Source organism: Mobula birostris, chromosome 6 (genome assembly GCF_030028105.1).
Source record: "Mobula birostris isolate sMobBir1 chromosome 6, sMobBir1.hap1, whole genome shotgun sequence".
NCBI classification, from domain to species: domain Eukaryota; kingdom Metazoa; phylum Chordata; class Chondrichthyes; order Myliobatiformes; family Myliobatidae; genus Mobula; species Mobula birostris.
The window spans coordinates 37636195-37654563 of NC_092375.1; the positions used below are offsets into that span (position 1 = coordinate 37636195).

The window sequence follows — 18369 nt, forward strand, 5'->3', positions numbered from 1 at the left end:
AAGGTCTTGAGGCCTAGGACTTGAAGCTTATTGATAAACATTTGATAGTTTATCACCATTTTAACAAAAAGGAAAGATTTTGAATGGTTGATTAATAAAAGGAATAAGTGATCCAAATTCAACTCAAAATTTGCAATTCTTAGTTCATGACGAGAACTGTTATTTTAAATTTCCTTATGGATATATTTCACAAGTTTGATCTATCCTTTCGATTATGTTACAGGTTTTCTGTCTCCATTCAAGCCAAGTATTATAAAAATAGCTCATAACGAGATTTTAAAATCTTTCTGCAGGTTTGAAGATGCCATGCAGTGGTTTCAAAAATCTAAACAAGAGTTCGCAGAAAACCCCCCAAACATAGAATGGAGCAATGTGATACTAAAAGCAGAAGAGATTATACCAGAATATTTTGAAGTAAGAATTTTATCTCAAATACTAAGAATAAGTCACTCAATATGGTTAAACAAATTTTTATCTTAGAAGCATAATAGGAAAACAAATGTGTAAGAGATATATTCGGGGAGTGGGTGGTAGTGCAAGATATATTCTGAAATGTTTCATGTTTTTAAGGTAATTCTTTTGCTTACGTAATAGTGGTTTTGATAGCTTTGTAATAAGAAACATTAATTTTTTTCACATTTTTTTTGGGTGGTAACAGTGGCACTTCAAATTTATGCCATTTACCTTTCTTTGCACTACCCAGAGATCCGATGTATTAGACGTTAATAGTCTTTTGGGAACACTACAAATATTAAAATTCAGTTCATGTTTCATTCATCCATTGTGGCAGATCTCTAGATTTTAAATGTAATTAATTCAAGCTCCAGAATATGTGTGACCAAAACTGACTTCCTGCACGAAACCCACACAGTAGGCAAAAGTCCTCATGCTGTTGGGATTTTTCAGAAAATTAATTCAAGTCATATCAAGTTCTTGGTATGCAAATTATTGGCCATCTTCTTTAAATTTAGTGTTTAGTTGTCAGATTTTCCGATACCAGAAAGATGAATGTTGCCTCAGGCATAATCTGAATTTAGGTTCCATTGATTTTTGCTGTAAGTAACTGATGAACTAGAAACATAGAAAACCTACAGCACTATACAGGCCCTTCAGCCTACAACACTGTGCTGAACACGTATTGACTTTAGAAATTACCTAGGATTACGCATAGCCCTCTATTTTTCTAAGTTTCATGTACCTGTCCAAGAGACTGTTAAAAGACCCTATCGTATCTGCCTCAACCACCATCGCCGGCAGCCCATTCCATGCACTCACCGCTCTCTGTGTAAAAAAACTTAACCCTGACATCTCCTCTGTACCTACTTCCAAGCACCTTGAAACTATGCTCTCTCGTGATAGCCATTTCAGCCCTGGGAAAAAGCCTCTGACTATCCACACGATCAATGCTTCTCATCACCTTATACACCTCTACCAGGTCACCTGTCATCCCCTGTGGCTCCAAGGAAAAAAGGCCAAGTTCATTCAACCTATTCTCATAAGGCATGCTCTCCAATGCAGGCATCATCCTTGTAAATCTCCTCTGCACCCTTTCTATGGTTTCCTTCCTGTAGTGAGGTGACCAGAACTGAGCACAGTACTCCAAGTGGGGTCTGACCAGGCTCCTACACAGCTGCAACATTACCTCACGGCTCTTAAACTCAATTCCACAGTTGATGAAGGCCAATGCACTGTATGCCTTCTTAATCACAGAGTCAACCCGTGCAGCAATTTTGAGCGTCCTATGTAGTAACTGTTCTTGAACCTGGTGGTTAATTGGCTAAACTTGCAGTTTGTTATAGAAGTGCAGAACCCAGATGACATACAAGGCAATTCAGCCCACCAAATCTTTTGTGATTTTTTTTTTTTTTACAGCTTTTGTTCCCTCACTCTTTCCCTCAGCCCAGTAGATTATTTTTCGTCACATGCCTATCAAACTGATCAGCCAAAACCGAAATGATGTTCATGTCATTACTCTGCCTTTCTCATCCTTTAGGTGAAAATAAATGAATATATTGAAAAGTGCACTGATCCTCCTGACCCCATAGCAACCTGCCAACATTTAAATTGTCAAGGATACTACAAGAAGGAAATCTATCCATCTGACCCTGATTACAAGGTATGGCTTCATACATGTAGAATGCTTACATGCAATGAGCCAAACTTAAAATATCTCTTCTGTCAGTTGATGCTTGTTTTTGACTTGCTAATAAGGATTGTTGCCAGATAATCTCATTAATCCGATGGAAGTAGTAATGGGATGCTGTTTCTGAATGTAAGGAAGCAATTTTCATGTAAGGATTAAACTGGAATTTAGACTAGATTGCAAGCAAGAATTGGTAATTTTATTTGGGCATTAATTCTTGTTCACTGTTGAAGAACTAATTCCAGATGGAAACTGAGCATTTTGATTGTCTAAACACGAGATCCTGCAGACGCTGGAAATCCAGAGTATCACACTCAAAATTCTGGAGGAACTCAGCATCTATGGAAAGGAATAAAGAGTGATGAAGGGTCTTGGTCTGAAACACCGACTCTTTATTCCTCTCCATAGATGCTGCCTGATCTGCTGAGTTCCTTCTGCATTTTTGTGTGATATTTTGATTGTCTGGTAATTTTCCAGTTGTTTTGATCACCTAGTGAGGATTTGATTGTCTCAAAAAGCATATTAGTTTAAGTATATGTTTATGTATAATAATGTGATTCACGCTGCTTTCTGTCTGATTTATTCTCCACCCAGTTAACCTAAGTTTTGGTATTGATTCTGAATGGACCCACCCAGTTACCCTCCACCACCACTCTTTGTCTGGCGGAACTGGTCCTCACTCAATAATTTATCTTTCGGCTCATCCCACTTCCTCGAAACCAAAGGTGTAGCCATGGGCACTGGCATGCGTCCCAGCTATCCCTGCCTTTTTGTCCGCTACGTGGAACAGTCCATGTTCCAAGCAGACAGCAGTATTGCTCCCCAACTCTTCCTACGCTACACCGACTGCATTGGTTCTGCTTCCTGCACCCATGTTGAGCTTGTCAACTTCATCAGCTCTGCCTCCAACTTCCAACCTGCCCTCAAATTTACCTGATCTATTTCTGAGAGCTCTCTCTCCTTTCTCGATCTTTCTGTCTCCAGAGGTGGAGACAATCTATCTATTGATATCTTTTATAAACCCACTGATTCTCACAGCTACATGGACTATACCCTGTCACTTGTAAAAATTTCATTTCCTTTCTTAGTTCTTCCATCTCCACTGCATCTGCTCTCAGGATGAGGCTTTTCATTCCAGAACTAATGAGGTGTCCTCCTTCTGCAAAGAAAGCGGCTTCCCTTCCACCAGCATTAACGCTGCCCTCACCCGCATCTCTTCCATTTCACACACATCTGCTCTCACCCCATCCTCCTGCCGCCACACCAGGGACACGGTTCCTCTGGTCCTTACCTATCATCCCACTAGCCTCCACATCAGTACATAATTCTCCTTAATTTCCGCCATCTCCAGCGGGATCCCACCACCAGGCAAAACTTTCGCTCCTCCCCACTTCCCACTTCCACAGGGATCGCTTCCTACGCAGCTCCCTAGTCCACTCGTCCCTCCCCACTGATCTCCCTTCTGGCACTTATCCTTGCAAGCGGAGCCAGTGCTACCTCTGCCTCTACATCTCCTCCCTCACTACCAGTCAGGGTCCCAGACAATCCTTCCAGGTGACACCACACCACTTGCAGGGTCTCTTGGGGTCACTTATTATACCTGGTGCCACCAGTGTGGCCTCCTGGCTATCAGTGAGACCCGATGTACTGTAGATTGAGAGACTGCTTTGCCAAGCACCACTCCTCCAGAAAAAGCAGACTCTCCCTGTAGCCATCCATTTTAATTCCATTTCTCATTCCCATTCCAATGTGTCAACTGGCATGATGAGGCCTCACTCAGGTTGGAGGAGCAACACCTTGTATTCCATCTGGTGGCACGAACATTGATTTCTTGAACTTCCAGTAATTGCCTACCCCCTTCACCATTCCCCGTTCCTGTTTCTCTCTCTCAGCTTTTGTCCTTATCAGCCCATCACCTCCCGCTCGTGCTCCCCCCTTTTCCTTTCTTCCATGGTCTTCTATCCTTTTCTATCAGATTCCCACTCCTCCAGCCATTTATCTCTTTCACCAATCTACTTCCCGGCTCTTTACTTCGCCCCTCTCCCTGTTTCACCTATCACCTGCCACCTTGTACTTCTTCCTCCTCTCCCCTACCTTCTTTGACTTCTCCCCTTCCTTTCTAATCCTGAAGAAGGGTCTCGGCCTGAAACGTTGACTGTTTACTCTTTTCCATAGATCCTGCCTGGCCTGCTGAGTTCCTCCAGCATTTCTGTGTGTGTTGCTTAGATTGCCAGCATCTACAGATTTTCTCTTGTTTATGATTTAAAGTAATTAATTATGCATGCTTTTCTTCCTCAACCACCTGTTCTTCCCATCCCTGGTAGATGTGCCTTGTTCCCATTTCGTCTCCTGTCAACTAAATATACCCTGTTCTTGGAATGAGGACAAGGAAGTGAAGGCGTTGAGGCTTCATCAGTGTAGGTGTCCCTATAGAGTGGTGCACAGAGCCAGGCATATCAAGGGATGGTGTCTCAAAGAGCCACTTTGAATTAGTTGCACTGCATGCTGCAGGGACACTGCAAAGGACCTTTCTATGCATTCTATTATAAATGAGATAAGAAAATGTAGTATTTATTCTATGAAATTTCAGAGGTCTGTACCTGCAATTTTGTTACCTTTCAGGGTTATGTCGAACTTTCTTGTGACAATAATTGCGTCATGCAATATCATACGACCTGCTGGAAAAAGTTGAGGGATTCTAACTACCAGGGGCAATCGAATCAGGTGAGATATATTCTGATCGCTCACTCCTCTTATTTCCTCTTTCCCTACCCCATCTTGTCATCTTCCTTATTTTGATGAATTTTCCATACTATCGCTTTCTATTTATTGTTAAACAGATGAAGAGAGGAAACCCAATGCTTCTGTTATATTTATTCTATAAAACAAAAATATCCATAAGATTGAAAGAGTGCAGAGAAAATTTACAAGGATGTTGCCAAACTTGAGGACCTGAGTTATAAGGAAAGGTTTAAAAAAGTTAGCACTTTATTCCCTCGAGAGTAGGAGATGTGATAGAGACATACGACATTATGAGGGGTTTTGATAGGGTAAGTCTAAGCAAACTTTTCCCACTTAGGTTGGGTGAAACTAGAACTAGAGGTCATGGATTAAGGGTGAAAGGTTAAATATTTAAGGCGAACAATGAGGGGGAATCATTTCACTCAGAGGGTGGTTAGACTGCGGAACGAGCTGCCAGTGGATATAGTGGATGTGGATTTGATTTCAACGTTTAAGAAATGTTTGGATGTGAGAGATATGGAGGGTCTACTGGTTCCCCTCTTCCTGCCTCCTTCCCACTCTCAGTCTGCAATAGAGACTCAGGTTGGAGGAACAACACCTTATATTCCACTTGGGTAGCCTCCAACCTGATGGCATGAACATTGACTTCTCTACCTTCCGCTAATGCCTCACCTCCCCCCCCACCCCCGTACCCCATCCGTTATTTATTTATATACACAGTCTTTCTCTCTCTCTCCTTTCTCCCTCTGTCCCTCTCACTATACCCCTTGCCCATCCTCTGGGTTTTTCCCCCCCTCCCCCTTTTCCTTCTCCCTGGGCCTCCTGTCCCATGATCCTCTCCTATCCCTTTTGCCAATCAGCTGTCCAGCTCGGCTCCATCCCTCCCCCTCCCACTTTCAAATCTCTTACTAACTCTTCTTTCAGTTAGTCCTGACGAAGGGTCTCGGCCCGAAACATCGACTGTACCTCTTCCTAGAGATGCTGCTTGGCCTGCTGCTTTCATCAGCAACTTTGATGTGTGTTGCTTGAATTTTCAGCATCTGCAGAATTCCTCGTGTTTACGTTTTTAAAGCCACACATTTTAATTCCCCATCCCATTCCCATTCTGACATGTCTATCCACGGCCTCCTCTACTGTAAAGATGAAGCCACACTCAGGTTGGAGGAACAACACCTTATATTCCGTCTGGGTAGCCTCCAACCTGATGGCATGAACATTGACTTCTCTAACTTCCGCTAATGCCCCACCTCCCCCTCGTACTCCATCTGTTATTTATTTATATACACACAGTCTTTCTGTCTCTCTCTCCTTTTTCTCCCTCTGTCCCTCTGACTATACTCCTTGCCCATCCTCTGGGTATTCCCCTGCTACACCTTTTCCTTCTCCCTGGGCCTCCTGTCCCTTGATCCTCTCGTATCCCTTTTACCAATCACCTGTCCAGCTCTCGGCTCCATCCCTCCCCCTCCTGTCTTCTCCTATCATTTTGGATCTCCCCCTCCGCCTCCCACTTTCAAATCTCTTATTAACTCTTCCTTCAGTTAGTCCTGATGAAGGGTCTTGGCCTGAAACATCAACTGCACCTCTTCCTAGAGATGCTGCCTGGCCTGCTGCGTTCACCAGCAACTTTGATGTGTGTTACCCATACCAAAATCTGGTTTATCATCACTCACATACGTCATGAATTTTTTTTTTTTGCAGCAACCGTACTCTTTACCACAGTACTCTGCAAAAATCTTTGGCACCCTAGCTATATATACTGTATATACCTAAGAATTTTGTACAGTACTGTATGTTGATGGACTATATCTGACACCATCTATATTTGCAGATGTTCTTTATCTACTCGGTAAATGAAATGAGGTTCACTTTTAAAAAGCAGCATGTGGATCAGTAATCAGTGACACTTTAAATCACTCCTGGTACTGCGTGTAACAATATTTGGAGCGTCAAATAAAATAGGGACTGCAGAATATACTGAACAATTCTGAAATAACTATAGAGAAAGAGGCAGAGTTAATGTATCAGGTTGACAGTCCTTCATCAGAACTGTGAAAAGTTAGAACTGAAATTGTAAGTTGTAGAGAAGGGGAATAGAGACTGAATGAATTACATAGTGGTGATACAAATCGAAAGAAAATCCATTCACAAGAAGATAATCAAGTGGAAATAAGGAAAACTGAAATACTAGTGAAGGAGAAATGAGAAATACTGAAAGCTGGATACTCTTAACGTTGAGTCTGACTGCACTTGTAATGCTGTGAGCAGTTTTGATCTTATCTAAGAAAAAGATGTATTGGTATTGGTGACAGTCCAGAGGAGGTTCACAAGAATGCTCCAGGAATGAAAGGGTATGCTAACCATTTGATGGCCCTGGATCTGAACTCACTGGAATTTAGGAGAGTGAGGGGGAATCACATTGAAACCTATCAAACATTGGAAGGTCCAGTTAGAGTGGATGTGGAAAAGACGCGTCCTGTAGTGCAGGGGTTCCCAACCTTTTTTGCAACGCGGACCGGTTTATTATTGACAATATTCTTGTGGACCGACCGACCTGGGGGTGGGGGAGGGGGGAAGTAGGGTTGCCAACGGACAAGAGTAGCAGTCAAATACGTTTTTAACCCCAGGAAAAACTACAATGACCATGAAGCCTTGCGCGGGTGCCAGTGTGCATGCGTGACTTACGTATGCGTGTAAGTGCCGATTTTTTTCTGCAAATCGTTTTTGGCGATTCTGTCCAGGGAGGGGGTGGTGTTAATCACGACCGGAATATAGGTGATAAGTAGCTAATACGCTCAATTTCATTTCTAAAAGGGTTTATCTAATGAATTTAATATTAAACACACAGCGCATATTTTCCTCGCATGAATATAGTGATAATTCAATTATCAGGGGAGCTTGAAGTAAGTGTTGAACGAACTTCCAGTAGAAGTGGTAGAGGCAGGTTCGATATTATCATTTAAAGAAAAATTGGATAGCTATATGGACAGGAAAGGAATGGAGGGTTATGGGCTGTGTGCAGGTCGGTGGGACTAGGTGAGAGTAGCGTTCGGCACGGACTAGAAGGGCAGAGATGGCCTGTTTCCCTGCTGTAATTGTTATATGGTTATATAAGTAAGTCAATAGCATCATAACATATTAAGTAACGTTTGGATATTAAACACACAGCACATATTTTCCCCGTATGAACATATAAAGTCATTGCAACATACCAATATCGCCGAATTAGTGGGAGCCCTGGGCTGAATACTTGTTTCCCTGCAACAAGACGGTCCTATCGAGGGGTGATGGGAGACAGCGATACTCGAAGGAGGTTCCTTATGTCCAGTCTATTCCACAATTTAGTTTTCGTTGCATTCATTGCAGGGATATGTTGGAAATGGAAGCAACATTTTCAGTGCCTTTGTGGCTATCTCGGGATATTTAGCCTTGACTTTGATCTAGAATGCCGGCAGAGATGTTATGTCAAACTTACTTTTCAGCCCGCCGTCACTTGCAAGCTTGAGGAGTTGATCTTCTTCCCGCGCTGACATGGATGACGCGCGGATAATGACCTCGCGTGCGTTCAAGCTCAACAGTGCGTGACAGGGAATGGGGAAAGGTGCAGCTGACTCATATCGCCAAATCATATCGTTTCCTTGCAGCCCAGTAGCACATGCTCTGCGGCCCAGTGGTTGGGGACCGCTGCTGTAGTGGGAGGGTCTAGGATGAGGAGGAAATTCTTAAGCCAGAGGGTAATGGATCTGTGGAATTCATTGCCGTGGAGACCAGGTTACTGGATATATTTAAAGCAGCGGCTGATAGGTTCTTGGTTAGGTAGGATGTTAAAGATTAGTGGAGAAGGCAGGAGAATGGGGTTGAAAGGGATAGTAAGTCAGCCATGATGGAATGGCGGACCCTTTGGATCGAATGGCATAACTCTGCTGCTTTGCCTTATGGCTGTGGCCCAGGTTTAGGGTCGATGGGCCTAGGCAGAATAATAGTTTGGCATGAACTAGGAGGGCCCAAGGACCTGTTTCTGTACTGTAGTGTTCTGCGATTCCTCTTCCAGATTTTTGTAGACCATATCTAGTAAAGGGTGAAAATGTATGTCACATTTGTTTGATAAACTGTATATTCAAATCAATGTGTTTTTCTTTCTCCACAGGATTTCTGTTCAATGAATTGTATAAACAGTGGTTGTAAAGGGATAATCATAAAACTTACGATACACAGTGCTGCAGGAAGCACACAAACAGAGGTAATTACCAGCAATATTGCAGTGTATTTTCGACTGTTATGGCCAGAGTGGTGTGGATGTGTTTTGAGCATTGACCTTTGGCATTTTTTAAACACTATGAACCACATTATTTGTGGTGGGAAAGCTGTTGGAAAAGATTCTTAGAGATAGGATCTATGCGCATTTAGAGAATCATGGTCTGATCAGGGACAGTCAGCATAGCTTGTGAAGGGCAGATCGTGTCTAACAAGCCTGATAGAGTTCTTAGAGGGGGTGACCAGGCATATAGATGGGGGTAGTGCAGTGGATGTGATCTATATGGATTTTAGTAAGGCACTTGACAAGGTTCCACACGGTAGGCTTATTCAGAAAGTCAGAAGGCATGGGATCCAGGGAAGTTTGGCCAGGTGGATTCAGAATTTTCTTCCCTGCAGAAGGCAGAGGGTCGTGGTGGAGGGAGTACATTCAGATTGGAGGGTTGTGACTAGTGGTGTCCCACAAGGATCGGTTCTGGGATCTCTACTTTTCGTGATTTTATTAACGACCTGGATGTGGGTGTAGAAGGGTGGGTTGGCAAGTTTACAGACAACACAAAGGTTGGTGGTGTTGTAGATAGTGTAGAGGATTGTCGAAGATTGCAGAGAGACATTGATAGGTTGCAGAAGTGGGCTGAGAAGTGGCAGATGGAGTTCAACCCGGAGGAGTGTGTGGTGGTACATTTTGGAAGGACAAACTCCAAGGCAGAGTACAAAGTAAATGGCAGGATACTTGGTAGTGTGGAGGAGCAGAGGGATCTGGGGGTACATGTCCACAGATCCCTGAAAGTTGCCTCACAGGTAGATCGGGTAGTTAAGAAAGCTTATGGGGTGTTAGCTTTCATAAGTCGAGGGATAGAGTTTAAGAGACGGGATGTAATGATGCAGCTCTATAAAACTCTGGTTAGGCTGCGCTTGGAGTACTGTGTCCGGTTCTGGTCGCCTCGCTATAGGAAGGATGTGGAAGCATTGGAAAGGGTCCAGAGGAGATTTACCCGGATGCTGCCTGGTTTAGAGAGTATGGATTATGATCAGAGATTCAGGGAGCTAGGGCTTTACTCTTTGGAGAGAAGGAAGATGAGAGGAGACATGATAGAGGTGTACAAGATAATAAGAGGAATAGATAAGAGTGGATAGCCAGCACCTCTTCCCCAGGGCACCACTTCTCAATACAAGAGGACATGGCTTTAAGGTAAGGGATGGGAAGTTAATGGGAGATATTAGAGGAAGGTTTTTTATTCAGAGAATGGTTGATGCGTGGAATGCACTGCCTGAGTCAGTGGTGGAGGCAGATACACTAGTGAAGTTTAAGAGACTACTAGACAGGTATATGGAGGAATTTAAGCTGGAGGGTTATATGGGAGGCAGGGTTTGAGGGTCGGCACAACATTGTGGGCTGAAGGGCCTGTAATGTGCTGTACTTTTCTATGTTCTATGTTATTAGCTAGTGCAAGAGAGTTTTATGGCATTGCTAACCCTGCTTTGGTCATGTGCTTCCCTGTATGGTTGCATTAAATCTTGAGATATGTAAGGTTGAAGGAATGGTGAGATTGTTATCATGCAATGTTCTTTGCTGAATCCTATAGACTGGATTGTACTCGACCTCACTCAAGTCTTGCTTTCACCACCTCCGCCCTTTCCTGGCCTTTGCAGTTTTCACAGCCACACAATTCCAGCAGAATTCCGTGAGGCAGGGCAGTCCCTAAGCAACAGCCCGGCCCCAGGTAGCAGATCCTGGGTCCTCACTCACAGTCTACCGTGCAAGGATCAGAAACGTTTATTTCCATCTCTTGATATTTGATTGTTTAAATCTTACTCTTCCTGACTTGTCCTTCAAAGCCTTTTGCTGTAGGATAACTCATTTATCTAACTCCTGTCCCAGTCTCTTATTAACCACCTTTTATCACTACTCATGAATCAAATTCATGATCCTCATTGTCACAATCATTCACTGTCTATCTCCATCCTTTAGCACCTTCCAGACAGCCTTTTCTTTTCAAACTAGATTAAAACCGATCTAACTTCATCTTTTGATCTACTGTAGATAATCAGTTACAATTAAATGCTTCGAAAATAGAAAGATTAATGTCAGCACAAGTTATCATATTACTAATTTGTGATCTTTTAATAGCTATTAGTTCCTTATCTGAGCTTGGCTTTCATATTTTTTGACAGATTCCTTGCTGTGTAATGTCAAATTATTGTAGTCGTTGAGGTGAAGGTCTTTATTTTTAAATACACCTGTTTTTTTTTCTCAATGTTTTCTTACAGTTTGAAGTGAAGATTCCAGCTCAGCAACCACAACTTTCCACTATGTAAGTATTTAAAAATATTTAAAAGCATCTGTACTTAGTTTATTATAATAAACTTCCCTGGGGAACTTCATATGCTGAAAAAAAGTTTGCAAGTTAAGATAATTTGAATAAGTGGCTTGAAGCACAGTTGTTTGGTTAAATTTTGTAGAGATTTTGCAAGTCTTAGGATGTAGCAGAATGTTTAAGTTATTGGAATAAAAGACGTATGCAGTACTCGTGACATTATTTTCAAACTTGGTGCGTCACCCGGGGAAACTACACTAAAGCTGGAATAATAAAAAAGCACTTCACTCTAATATAATCAGAGAAACTGCCATACTAATATGAATTTTATTTTAGTTCACTAATATTAAATGAAGAAATGAATGCTTGATTTGTCTGGTTTGTATATGACTGTAAACCCACCAGAGTTGTCTCTGTCTTCTGAACTGATCTAACATGCCACACATTGGAGGGAGGTACGGATCATAAGTCATAAGATCCATACAGCACAGAGAGATGCCCTTTTAATCACTACGTCTATGCTGTCTGTTGTCCCTATCAACACTAATCCCATACCACCACTTTGAGCTTTGCCCTCTGTGCCTTGGTGACTTCTGAAAAGTAATGAGTATCTGCTTCCATTGCCACATTCCAGAATCCAACCCACCTGACTACAAACTGCTAAAGAGACAAACAGCATCAGGAGTCCTACATGCAGCTCTGCATTCCGTATTTAAGAAAGAATTTATGAGTCGGGGCACTTCATAGCAGGGTTATGAGGGTAACTCCAAGAATGAAAGATTTTCCTATAAGGAAAGGTGGAGCAATTTGGCTCTGTGCTTATTGTAGTTAAGAAGAATGAGAGGTGAATTTATCAAAACATATATGATTGAGGAGACATGACAGGATAAATGCTGAGAGAATGTTTCCTCTGGAGAAATCTATGACAAGTTTCAAATGAGGAATCACCTTTTTAACATAATAGGGAGGAACCTCATCTGAGAGAGTTATGAATTTTCCCCATAGATAGTAAGTATGACTGAGATGAAGCGATAATAGGCAGATCAGATCTATGATCTTATTGAATGGTTGATCAGGCTCAAGCATCCACATGACTTACTGCTGCTCCTAATTCTAAAGGAAGAATAAAACAAAGGATACCGATATTCCTGAAGAATCGAGTAAGTGCCCCGAGGAGAAGAATACTGAGATGGCAAAGGAAGGACTACATCCATTTTGTTCGACAGGTTTGTTTGGGTTGTTAGTTGTCTGCCCGTCTGTCTCTAACAACCCTGTTTTTATCTCTACAAATAATGCCCCGTGAGCTACAAATTCTCAGATTTTGTTTGGTGGGATTTTTTCCTCTCTCTGTACAGAGCACCCTTGTTGTACAGATTACCATGAAATTCTAAATTAAAGTTGAACAATGCTCATCATATTATGTATATTTATTTTGTTTGTTCATTATGTGTCATGTCGTATGACATGGTGATCGTGATTGTCCTCAGCAAATTTTTCGACGGAGGTGGTTTTCCATGGCCACCTTCTGGCCAGTGTCTTTACAAGACAGGTGACCCCAGCCATTATCAATACCTTTCAGAAATTGCATAACCAGGACTTATGATATAGACGAGCTGCTCATACAACCATCCACCACCTGCTCCCATGGATTCACGTGCCCCTGATCAGGGTGGAAGGCTAATCAGGTGCTACACCTTACTCAAGGGTGACAGGCAGGCTAGTGAAAGGAAGGAGTTCCTTACACCTCCTTTGGTGGAGACGTATCTCCACCCTGCCACCCACAAACATTTTACAGCTTGTATGTGCACATTTGGTCACATTTTAATCCTTTGAAATATGACACCACAAGGTTATGAATTTGTTTATTATTTTCTAAAAATAATGCCCATCCAAATCACTGGAGCATAATACTTGTTAGAGCATAACACTCATTCCAGATCTTGTTGGGTCCAAAACTAATAGCTGACCTCTGCCAATTTCAGCTTGAAGACTTGTACCTGAGCCTGATGAAGCCCCCCGGTTTTGGCTCCAGTCATGATTGGCTGACTGGCTTCTGCAGTAGATCAAGTAGGGAGCCCTTCCTATGCTACCTACATTCCCCTGGCTTTTTCAGCTGGTCCTACACAGCCCAGCCTGATCTAAGCTGAGCCCAGGGAATTATAAATATAACTTTGTTGGGGTTCTCTTGGGATTCTATTAGCCGATCTCTTCTTGATGGAAAGGAATGTTAAATTACAGGCTACCTTTATTTTTATGTTTATGAAATCTTGTATTTTTTTTCCTAACAGTCAAATGTCGCCTATTTCAAGAAATAGCTAAGAACAGAAAGCTGATTGAAAATGCAATCTGTGAAATTGAAAACGTGTCAGAACTGTTAACGTTGTGTAACTTGAAAGAAGTACTTGCCGAGAAGAGCAATAAGATTTCCGCTGAAATCATTGTAGACCGTATTTTGGAATGGAACTGCAATATTAAGATGCGCCACTTCCTAAGTGTGCTTAGGAATCAGGATATCGCTAAACACCCAGAACTCTTGGAGTGGCTAAAGCTCATCTTGGAATTGAGTAAGATTTGGACTTTAATTTGCACTGAATTATCACCGCAGACAGATTATACCACAAACATTTGGAGATACAGATAGCATTCATCGACTTTAATTCATAAATTAACTCTTGAAATATTTTTCTGGACCTCGGGTTGACTCAAGTGTTCAGGACTTTGCAGAAGTTGGGCAGTAGGAGACAACTTGTGATTCCACATAATCTTGGGGGCATTTACATTTTGCTCAACTGTCACAAAACCAGATTTATAAAAAAAATCCATTGATATAAGACACTTTAATTTTCCAGCTCTCTTCATTATCACAACGTGTTTAATTACAGGTTGACCTTCACTAATCCGACCAACTACCTGTAATCCGGTTCCTTCGATAATCCGGCACTGATTATGCTTAATGTGATCCTTCTGTAATTCGGCATTTTCACTAATCCGGCACTCCTCAGGTCCCAATGGTGCCGGATTAGTGAAGGTCGACCTGTACTAGCTTTAGAGCTGGGTTCTTTCCTATTCATGTATGAACATTTTTAATTTCCATTATTTTCACAATTTGAGTTCTCTTTATCATTGCTATGAACTCCCTTTCATCAACTCCCCTACTCATGTTCTCAGTATTATTTATTCACTTGTTTTTTTCGTTTGTCTCCTTTTGCACATTAGTTGCTTGTCAGTCTTTGTGTGTGGATTTTCACTGATTCTATTTAATTTCATTGTTCTACAGTGAATGTCCTCAAGAAATGAATCTCAGGGTAGTATATGGTGTCATATATGAACTTTGATAATAAATTTACTTTGAACTTTGATTTAAGTTGTTTTGATTGTCTTTCCATTATTTTCATGGTAATGACACAGCCTGATATTTTAGTGCACTTTTCAAACACTACAGAGCTTATCCATATTTTAAAATGATAACAAAACTTGTAGATTAACCAGCAAGGTCTAAAACTGAATCCACTGTTTTATGTCTGAATGAGATTTTCTTCTCAATTATATACAAGTATTGCGTGTTTGTTTTCTCCTTTCAGGTGACCAGTGCAGTTTGTACTTCTTATTTAGTTATAAGAAAATCTTAATTCAAGTCCTTAATGAAGCAGGAGATCTCGTTATCAACATTGCTGTAAAGCTGCTGTCTAGGAAAGCTATAAGTCAACAGGAACTGAAGATATTGACTGTAACTGTGCCTGACCAAAGATCACATACTTTGATGGAGCAAATGATCACCAGTAAGATGCTTTGGCAAATTGGTGAGCTAGTGTTTCTTCTGGCTGAAGAGCAAGATGCAATTCCAAAACTGAAGCCTTTATTTGAAGAGTTTAACCAGGAGTTTGATAAGTTCAGTAAGTTGGAGTTATTTTAGTTTGGTACATTTATTCAAACAAATGCAATTTCAGTTTTAAAAATGTCAAAAGCAGCACATGAGGACACTTTTACTTCTGTGGAGGTTCAGGTGATACCAGCTACCGATGGACATCTGACAGTTCTTTCTTTCAAGCAAATTGGTTCTTGTCTCCAAACTTCCCTGCAAACTGCACGCCTTTTTTGGTGAACAAAATTTTAAGAATGGTTTGCATAGTGAATTGGAATCATCAAAATGCTCCCTTTACGCTTGACTTAGCCAGGAGGGAAATAGTGCTGGAGTTAGCCTGAGTGACTTTATCTTTGCATTGTAAAGAATGATTCCCCAGTTGAAAAAAAGTTGTAACTGTAACTTATTTGTGGAATTTAGAGGGCTTGCTTATATAAAAACAAAATGGAGTCTAACCTGTGTCCAGTCTAAGTTGCAAACACAAGAAAATCTGCAGATACTGGAAATTCAAGCAATGCACACAAAATGCTGGTGGAATCTGATGCAACATCCAACCTGATGGCATGAACATTGATTTCTCTAACTTCCGTTAATGCCCCTCCTCCCCTTCTTACCCCATCCCTTATTTATTTTATCCCCTCCATTTTTTTTCCTCTCTCTCTGTCCCTCTCACAATCACTGTTTGCCTGCTCTGTATCTTCCTCTGGGCTCCCCTCCCCTTTTCTTTCTCCCTAGGCCTCCCGTCCCATGATCCTCTCCCTTCTCCAACTCTGTACCCCTTTTGCCAATCAACTTTCCAGCTCTTAGCTCTATCTCTCCCCATCCTGTCTTCTCCTATCGTTTCAGATCTCCCCCTCCCCCTCCCACGTTCAAATCTCTTACTGTCTCTTCTTTCAGTTAGTCCTGATAAAGGGTCTCAGCCCGAAACGTTGACTGTACCTCTTCCTAGAGATGCTGCCTGGCCTGCTGTGTTCCACTAGCATTTTTTTGTGTGTTGCTCCAGTCTGGTGCTTGCTTCACCCTCTTTTTTGTACAGATGTTGTATTACTCCTACCCTATGACAGGTGGTACTGCAATTGACTGCCCTTGCAACTCCTCTGAGTATGTCCTGATCCTGGCCATATTTCTCGCTTAGCATAATATTGCAACTGAAGGACATTTGGACAACTTTCTCCAATTGATGAGATGTGCTGCTACACTCTTGACAGTATAAAGCCATCCCTATCTGCTCAGAATCTCTCTCAATCAGTCTTGCAGCTCTGGATGTCAATGCCTGACAGATCCTGAGTCCAGTAGCTTAGGCTTTCAAATGGAATTTTATAATGTGGCCAGCCTGAGGTAGTGGAAGACCAAATTCAGCAAAATACCGAGTCGCATTCTGGTTCTACCAGTCTGCACTAAATCTGGGGGTAGAGTGGGCGGGGAGAAATTATAAGACTGACAGTCCAATGATGCTGCTTTAAGAATTGTAAGGATACACATACTATATTATAAATTGCGGTCACCGTAATTTATGATCTGGGCAAGCAGCAGTACTATGATTTGCGGGTTCTAATCTATTTTATTCATGGGACAACCAACAGATCTTATATGGATGAATGTAACAACAGTAACTTGTTTAATTACCTAAATAACTGGGATTTATAACAAAAATAACAGCATGTTTATAGCCATTCCTGTAGGATTTAATTTCCGAACAAGTAAATGATAAAAATAGAAAATGCTGGAAATAAAAATGATTGATTATGAAAGGTCATTGTCCTGAGTGTTGAATCTTTCTCTCTCTGTGGCCACTGCCTGATATGCTGATTACTTCCAGCATTACTTCATTCAAATTGACATCTCTGGCAATCTTCTGTAGATACAGATAAATTAACAGTTTAAAATGGTACAATTTCAAGCTAAAATTATGGATTTGTTAATGATCTTTTCATGGTTGCAGATTTGTAATTATGCTTTTAATAAAACTAGTGTTTTGTATGTGTAAGATATTTTACAGTTAACTACAGATTATATACACAGTAGCATTAACAATTATGTGTTGACTTTTAGACAAAGGCAGTGTCCCTAATTTTGGAAATGCTTTGCCCATGGATTCCTTTTCCAAGGACCTGGATTATTCATTATTTTACCGCCTTCTTCATCTGCTCATAATAAAGGGCACTGAAGTCGTTTTACAGATATTTGATCGGGCACTACCACCTCAAGTATTAAAGAGGGAATTACTTAAAAATAAACGCATTTTAGAACCTTACCATAAAGGTACCTCAAAGGCCATGGTAAACACAGGTGAATGGAGTTTACTTTTTCCACCTAACAACGAGCAACCCAACTCACAGAGATTTGACATCACGTTGCTGGCCTCACTTATTAGACACTTGAAGATCCTTCCCTCCCCCCGTAGAGGGTGGGATACTGAGCCTGCGAGTAATGACCACAGCAAAAGTGCAGCTATAATACACCTCTGCAACCTCCGAAACAAGCTTCTTTTCGAAACTCTGAACACTGGAATTAATGAATCTGAATTTACTGTGATGTGGGACAGAATGACAGAAATCCTTGTGAACCTTGGGGCAGATAAGCAAGAGTTACAGGAGCTGAGGAGTTTTCCTGTTGAAAAACTGTGGGAGGATCACCATCGACTGGCCGGTTATCTGGGAAAACCTGTGGCAGATGTCATGCAGCTGCTCTTGTCATTTGTTCAACAAGGTACACGTCAACAGAAGCAGAATACTCTATTTTTGTAACAGAAAGTATCGTAGCATATTTTGCACCTGTCAAGTACTAAGTGTTGCTGAATAGCCCCAATAATTACTATGGCGGAGATCATTAAATCTTTTGTTTCTTTGATTTCTACTCAAAACTTTCTTCTATTCATCCTGTTCCAATGAATAATTAACTTTTTTAAAAATAGTGTTGGTCTTTTCACTATAAACTTCTCTGTTTATTCTATTAACCTTGCTAGAGGAAACATTCTTTTAAACTAGTCATTAATACAGGCTGAGTACCCCTTATCTGAAATTCCAAAGTGCAAAAACCTCCAAAGTCATAAA

At 41.4% G+C, this 18369-nt stretch overlaps 1 protein-coding gene and 1 long non-coding RNA gene across 5 annotated transcripts in view; one reads left to right on the forward strand and one right to left on the reverse strand.

Annotated features, from left to right (window-relative positions):
- Positions 1-18369, forward strand: part of LOC140198945 (E3 ubiquitin-protein ligase DZIP3-like) — a 107993-nt gene that overhangs the window by 35062 nt on the left and 54562 nt on the right. For 2 of the 3 annotated variants that reach the window (XM_072260242.1, XM_072260243.1), the window contains 9 exons: positions 294-414; positions 1994-2116; positions 4766-4867; positions 9030-9122; positions 11408-11451; positions 12574-12680; positions 13743-14018; positions 15036-15347; positions 17369-18025. In XM_072260242.1, coding sequence (XP_072116343.1) covers positions 294-414; positions 1994-2116; positions 4766-4867; positions 9030-9122; positions 11408-11451; positions 12574-12680; positions 13743-14018; positions 15036-15347; positions 17369-18025 — 1835 coding nt within the window. The remainder of the gene's footprint in view (positions 1-293; positions 415-1993; positions 2117-4765; positions 4868-9029; positions 9123-11407; positions 11452-12573; positions 12681-13742; positions 14019-15035; positions 15348-17368; positions 18026-18369) is intronic. The other variant, XM_072260244.1, reaches the window with a different exon arrangement.
- LOC140198947 (uncharacterized) overlaps positions 1-18369 on the reverse strand; it is a 179460-nt gene that overhangs the window by 28962 nt on the left and 132129 nt on the right. The window lies entirely within an intron of this gene.